The following is a 7,617-nucleotide window of genomic DNA, read 5'->3' as shown; positions in this document are numbered from 1 at the left end:
GAGTACTTGTGTTACAGCTCCAGTAGAGCTGATGCTCTACCTGTGGCACTTGCCCACTTGAATATTCCTGGTCCATAAGGCTTTGACCCATCTGATTTTCTATCACATGGATCAGGAATGACTGACCAGGTATATTCTCCGCTGAGAACCCTAACAACTTCTTACACAACTCCAGCTGTAAAGCAGAAGTTGTCCATGACCTCCCTAGGAAGTCCCACTTTAAACACAGTAATCCTGTACTCTTATCCCTCCAACAGAGGCATGGGATGGAGTGAAAGGGGGGAGAACTCTAAGGCAAGATCCAAAACAGGTGCTCAACTCACACCTGAGCTTCAAAATACTCCTTCCTTTATAGACTAAGGCTACCACTTCAGATTTTCCCAGACATCCTGTTTTTACACCTAACACTTTCAAGTAGAGAGAACTCATCCATTGATTTGGGATTTCCAGGTATCAGGCAGTCCAGAGCAAGAGCAGCATCTGACAGGTTGACACACCTGGAAGCCCAGAACAAGCACTCAAACCAACTGCACATTCAGTGTCTCCAGTGCAGAGATTAACACATCCAAACTGCACTGGGTTTGCACCTTGTGTGCTGCAGCTGTGCTCCAGACCCCAGGAAGATAAGTCAGAGCTGCCCAGCATCTGGAATGTGCAGGACAAACACTATCAGAATGTCTGGCACAGCCTGGACCCATAGGCCCAAGCTACTTGTATATACACTCACACTGTGATATGAAATACAGGAGCCATATATATATATACATAGTTAGAGTTGAGGGAAGGATAATGACACCAGGAATGTTCCCAAATACATCTCCCTAAGTTCCCAGTCAAGCTCCAATATCTGCAATATATCTCTGTAACTATGACATTCACTCTATACCTTTAATTTTTCCCTATAAAATTCCAGGTATACCTGTCTGTATGGCAAAGACAGTATTTCTGACTTGGTCCATAACACTGCAGTGCATCAAAAATCAGATTTTGAGCATCTGTTCAGCAGCTGCTAAATGAAAAAGAAAGTTTTCTGTGGCTGGTGGAAATCTCTTTTGTTTCAGGGCCTCAGGGTTGAGGGTTGGTTTTTCATTGCCATCAGAAACTTCAGTAAGTGAGGCTAAAGTCGCCAGGATTTCTTTTGTCTTCAGAGAAATGTCCTTGAGGAGCAGAAAAAAAACAAGCAGCCATGAATACACTATTAGGTATTATAATGTTTTCACTGCTAAAAGAAATCAATAAAGAACAAAAAAGGAAATAATGATCAGTAAATGGCTCATTTTAAATAAAGAACACATTTATTTTAATAAAGTGAAGGAAGTGAAAAAAAGCATTATCATAAAGTCAGGCTTCAGGGCTGAGAAGCCTGATCTCAGCAGGACTTTTTCAAGGTATTGGCAATACCTTTGACAAGGCACTGAGCAAAAACCATGCCTTGTGGAAATAAAACTGGGAATCCACTCTTGTAGTCAAGACAATTTCTGAAGCTTCTTCAGCAGTGAGAGGTAATATAGACCAAGTATGTCATCCTTAAAAACCTCTTTGATGACTAAAACTGCTCATTTGCAAAAAGGTAGAGGGTAGATGGGACTGACTGATTCTCAGGGACAATCTCCCCCCTACTCCCTCACTCCACCAAGATTTACCGATAGTAGTAATTCAACTAGATTAAAAAACGTAAAGAAAATATTAACCTTAATGACTTGGCTGTCTGATTTGTCTGGATCTTCTGCAGATTGAACAATCAGTTGTCCAATTTCTTTGTGAAGTTTTCCCATTGTCATTGCCTCTGAGTAAGAAAACAAAACACCACATGTGAAATCACCTTTTCTGTGATATCTAGAAATGCATGTGAACAACAAGCCAAACTGAGGAGTGTTTTCATGACAGCCATGGGAAATCTGTTGGTAAAGGCAGTAACTGGCATATCAACAGCCCTGCCAGCACCTCTGAAGTGGCAGATGATAAGGAGAAACAGATGACAAGCAACATAGAAGCTTTTCTTTCAAATAATCCCCAATCTCCAAGTACTTAATGCAATGTTTTTCTAAGGACTCATGTGATATCTCTGCATTCAGCTGAAAGTCTCTGCCATGTAACTAACTAATGTTATTAAACCTCAACTATGCATTTGTTGGAAGATGTCTTGCCAAATTCCAACTTTCACGAGTCCTCCAGGGCTGCAATTAAAGGCAGAAGCTTACACACTGACTTTCAGAACCTGGATGGAGGAAGGATCAAAACTGCTTGACCTACAGCAAGCTTCAGCAATTTCTAAACTCTGGGATAAATGGCCTCTAAATCCAAACTATGAAAAGCAACCAACCTTTTACTACAGGGGAAACAGTGATCTCACTGTCTGCCAAATTCACATACACATCATAGAGGTCTGGTCTGCTGTTCACTTCAGAATCTGTAAATCCAGCAATGTAACCTAGAGAGCAGAATTTAGCACGATTAGGATCTTCATAAACAAATCCAAACCAAACCCAAGACATTGAGGAAAATCACAGTCCTAAAATCTGCTCTTAAAGTATATGACACAATACACACTGGATTCAGGAGGTTACTCTGGTATTATCAGCCATTTAACAAGTGTGTTCAGCAGATGCTTCACCTCCAAGGAGCATAAAAAACAACTTCTAAAACAGCTTTGAACACAGATGAACCCCTAACACCACATTCAGTACAATAATGTTATCAACTTGAAATTTGAAACTCTCTTCCTAGAGAAACTTTGATTTAAAAATATAAATAAAATATTAACCTTGCTACTAAAATGACTCATTTGCAAATGGAAAGGCCACTGAACTTTCTCAGTAAAAAAACCTTCAGTCTGCAGCCCCTTGTCATGAAATCAGTATTACATTGGAAGAGAGAAGTAAAACCAGGAGATTTTTTTATTCATGTTATGCCAGGTGAGCAAACTTAGAGCAATTTTCTCCATGGAAGACATTCAATCAGCTGAAACAAGCAACAGATGCAGTAGAAATGTTGAAGATGAGTAGTCTTCTAGCTCATCATTCTGTATAGAGAAGCCTCTTAATGGCCACAGGATGTGTCATGCTAACTCCTGCATAAACCAAGGGCCTCCTCCTGGATTATGCATTAGGCACTGCACACACAGAGAAATGTGTCACACAGACCAAACTCCTGTGTATCTGTAAAGTCTACCTGTGCTTAGGAGCCAGAGATTTCACTGGTATCAAAGTAAAAATCTGGAACTTCAGAGTGAGGAACTCAAAAGATTCAGTTACAAGTGATGTGTAGAAGTTGGGAAAAAAAAGTAGCTTATCTACAGTGAACTGTTTCTGTAGAACAGAAAGACCTTCAATCCCTCTAACCACAACATCAGGGAAATCTCAAGGCTGCTTTGCATCTGTGATCAGGGATAGACTGATGTGTATCCACCCAAAATCACCAGATGAACCAGTTATCTTCCCACATACTTGTTTAATTGATTTGCCTTTTCTAAAGAAAAATGATGCTGTTTAACTTTGAACAACAGCCTTAACAGCAAAATCATCATTTTTTTCCCCTCCCAAGGGCACTGCTCAAGACCCTGCAGCAGCAGAAACTGAAATGAAATTCTTTTTACGTTTTTGATTAATAAATTATCCCTACCTGTGCAGGCTTTTAAGGCTTCCACTTCCTCCTCATTTAGATGAACATATGAATGCAGAATTGACCAGTCTTGTCGATGCCACACCAAAGCAGGCAAAGTCCTAGGGGGATCAGATTGGAACTTGACACATGGTGGATTTCCACTTATGCTAGCCAAAGTCTCACAGGATGAAATGCATGGCATGAGAATGATGACTAGATCTCATTTAGTTGGATGTACATGAACTATAGAGATTTCTGCTGTCAGTGTAAGCAGAGGTTATCACCCATACTGCTAAATATCTCTGAGTTGATGAACATATGGCTAAAACCTTAAAGAGGGATTTATCATAATTTCAATAAACATGTTTAAGAAAGTTTTTTTATCCTAAAATATTAATTTTTCTCTCAATGCATGTTCAAAATTTATTGGACTCCTGGGGGTGGGTGGGAAGGAAAGGCCTCACAAAGTACCTGGTGAACTCCTGGATTGCTTCTATTCTGGGATGGTACACTACAATTCTCTTCTTTAACATCAGTGCTGTGTATAAGATAACTGTTTCCATTCCAAACTGAGACACTATATCTGGAAAAGAGGGGAAAACTATTTTATAGAAGATGCACATGCTGAGGTTATCACTTGGTTTTTGAAGAAGCTTAATAAGAACAGCACAGGCTGTGTTGTAGGAGAGAAATCAGACTAGAGACTTCTGGTAGCAACTAACCTTTGATGGAACCAGCAAGGTAAGCCTTCCGAGCATCAAAGTCCTTGCTGAGGAAAGATCCATTCTCTTCACTTTGGCAGATGCCCTTTGTAAGGACTGCAATGTAACTCTCCATCATTTTGACTGGGCTTCCATGCTTCAGGTAGATTCTGTGTGAAAAGAAGAGAGCCTTGTGTCAGCATCAGTATATATGTGAAAAATGAAAATCCCCGCCACAAAAAGCAATATGCTTGGCAACAATTCATGCTCTGGGTGCCTGGGTGAGGTTTTAAATGCTGAGCTAGAAGTCTTCCAACAGGCACACAAACATGTGTCTGTCTTTTAGGATATAAAACTATATTTTTATTTCAGTTTTCCATGTTATGAAAGAACCAACATTGACTAACACAGAAACATACCACAGAGGTGTAGGCAGGTCCAGACTACAGATTCTTTGCAGATTTGGAAAGTACCTGCTTTATGAATAAGCAACTCCCACAGTAATTCCTGTTATTACATGCAGAGCATGTGGCTAGTTAGTTTTACATTTTTTGTCCAAGTACCTTTTGAAATTCTTCTGTTCTCTTTGTTAAATAATGAAAGAAAAATCTAACTATATCTTTGGTACTCATTAAAACCCCAAAACAACACCACCCATGCACTCTTAGCTGCCTTCCTGGCAGCAGAGAGAGACACCATAACCTATTTTACAGGTTAAGGGACTTCAGGAATAGCACTGAAGCTCTCAGCTACGTGTACAAAGCTATGTCATGTTTGAATTATGTTCAAAGGAATCAATCCTGGATTGGAAACAAAGTATTAAGAACAATCAGTACCCTGCAGAACTAGTAAACCTGAGGGCATTCCCAAATCTGTGACACAATAACCTCACAACTGCATCCAATGAGCTGCAAAATCTCAGGGAATATTCTTAGTATCAAGAACTGGGACCAAACTGATTTGGGAATTGAAGGAAAAGCAAAGAAAGAAACAGAGATATGAGAATGGGGATGTGGAGGAAAGTGAGTAGACACAACAAGGGAAGAAGATGGTTGGAAGAAGGGCAAGACAAAGGGCTCTCATTCCCTAGAGGAAAAGTAAACACATCCCTAGGGGCTGTGCTTAGCTCAGAGGAGCTGCAAGAAGCATCTACAGTAGAGATGCTGCAGAGGGATGCAAGTTGTCCACCATACATATTCAGACCTTTAAGTACAGCACTGACCGCTTCCCAAACATTTACACTTGTAAAAAATATGTTCTCAGAGAAAACAAATGGGTGGGTGGGTGGTGGTGTGTGTCCGGAGAAGACACACACTCAGACCTGATGGACATCTGACATTCACCCAAAACTTCCTGCATAAACTGAAGATAAGCTCAAACCAAGGATTTATATCTCCTGATTCTGTTTGTAAGACTGAGCTTCCAGCAGATTGTTAGACCAAGTGCAACACAATGAATTTAACCTTCTGCTCTGGCAAGATCTAAGCATGTGGACAGCAGAACCCCAGACCAGCTGTTATACAGACCTGCAGAGTATCCTCGTGAAGGCTGCATATTTCTCTGGGTTGAAGTCTTTGGCCGTCAGGACGATGGAGAAGTGAGTCACCTGCATGAGACATGCACAGAAACACAGCTTAGTTAACGAGCCCCATGAACAGTCAGTCACATCACTGCACTTACTGCAGTACTCTGATAAGGCATTTCAATTAACAAAAGAGAGGAACAGCAGCAGCAGATCCAAGTTCCTAAGTGCAGGAATGGTCTGGATAATGAATTTCTTATGTGACTCAGCTCTAGGACATCCTTTGCTTAACCTATGCTACAAGAGTTGCTTTTCCTTTATTCCCTTCCAGAACTTGTTGCCAAAAGAGGCTGTGGAGGCAGAGAGCATCAACATATTTAGAAAGAGACTGGAAAATAATGCACAGATAGCAGGGCCACAAACAGAACTGCTCTTTAACTTCCTTAATTGAATGACTGTGGGCTGGGACAGTGTGAGGCTGAAAGTTTGCAGACAGTGACTAGGCTCACGTGTCCTCCTTAAATAGCATCTCCCTCTACCACTGTTGGAGACAGCACTGGGACACCTCATTTTATTTACATCTTTAAGGTTCATAGGAGATGTAAGCTTGGAGTGAGGAAAGGCAAGCAACATTCTGCTCTGGGCATGCAGAATTGCCACGTTATCTTTCTAACTTAACAATATAGCATGAAAATTGAATAAGCTTAACAGACAATTTAATGATCTTCATAACAGGGAAAGGATGGAAGATACCAGAATACTTGTGTCTTCCAGGAGTCAATGCAGTGGAATAGAAAGTACCTATATAACTTGACCCACTGGAAAAAAAAAGCATCAAGTTTTATACAAACAAGATTTTGGGCACTATGAAACAAACTCTACAGAGAGAACAAACTGCTGAACTTGAAATACAAATTAACTAGAACTAATGGTATGAAATAGCATTTCCATGTTAATACAAAGACTGTAAATTGGGTAATGAGTATCTCAATCATTCTGCAATTCCATCCAATCTATGTCTTGGTAAAAAATGAAAGATGTGGACTGGATAGACACCCTGAACCCTTCTGTTCCTCACAGCACACAATGGGAAAACACTGCTCAACCTGTCAGAGGAAGCTCTGCAGAAGTCTCCCCTGTATTCTACTGGAAAACCCGACCATGTCTTACCTTTTTCAAAGCTGGAGAATCCTGAACTTCCACAGTTGTGATGTAGAACCAAGACCTTTTATACTGGCCAAAAACAAAGGTGTGGAGCAATTTGTTCTCATCTGTAAGGCAGCACTTTCTCAGCAGCAGAGTCCTCAGCTCAGCCGTCACGGATGGATAACACCAAACCCACAGAGCATCTCCGTTGGTGTCTTTTTCTATGGTGGAAAGATGTTCACTGTGAGAACGTCAAACAGCAGCAAGGAAGTAAATCGATGGGTTAATCAGGTTCGTTTCCTGGAATCAGATTCAAATTCCACCTTATCCTCACCCTATACATCCAGTTCTGCCCCTGTGGCTTAACCCTTAGGGCAGCACTTCTGCTATGCATTTTTTGTCCATGATTGTTAATAAACACCCACTCTTGGACCTGCTTTGAAGTTTGAACACGCAGAGCGAAGCGCTGAAGGCACAACAACCCCGCGGTGCTTTTGCTATCGTCGATTTCGTAACGCCACGGATTGAACACGCTCGGGACGAGCTGTGCACGGCTCAGCTCCGCAACAGGCGGCCCGAGGTGCGGGCGGGGACCCGGGACCCTCGGCACGGCTCGGCACGGCTCGGCTCGGCTCAGCTCAGCCC

The 7,617-nt window shown here is 41.5% G+C and overlaps 1 protein-coding gene across 1 annotated transcript; it reads right to left on the bottom strand.

Annotated features, from left to right (window-relative positions):
• Positions 1 to 863: 863 nt before the first annotated feature.
• On the bottom strand, positions 864 to 7,193 carry FAM45A (family with sequence similarity 45, member A; the record flags this gene model as incomplete). The annotated part of the gene is made up of 8 exons (XM_009080927.1): positions 864 to 1,157; positions 1,692 to 1,786; positions 2,324 to 2,431; positions 3,622 to 3,722; positions 4,075 to 4,186; positions 4,326 to 4,474; positions 5,831 to 5,910; positions 6,997 to 7,193. Coding segments are annotated over 8 exons (1,019 nt in total), but the record flags the coding sequence as incomplete, so codon positions are not given.
• Between the last annotated feature and the right edge of the window lie 424 nt (positions 7,194 to 7,617).

The sequence above is a fragment of the Acanthisitta chloris genome, unplaced genomic scaffold, assembly GCF_000695815.1.
Source record: "Acanthisitta chloris isolate BGI_N310 unplaced genomic scaffold, ASM69581v1 scaffold36538, whole genome shotgun sequence".
Lineage (NCBI taxonomy): Eukaryota > Metazoa > Chordata > Aves > Passeriformes > Acanthisittidae > Acanthisitta > Acanthisitta chloris.
This window is presented reverse-complemented; position numbering and strand designations above follow the sequence as displayed.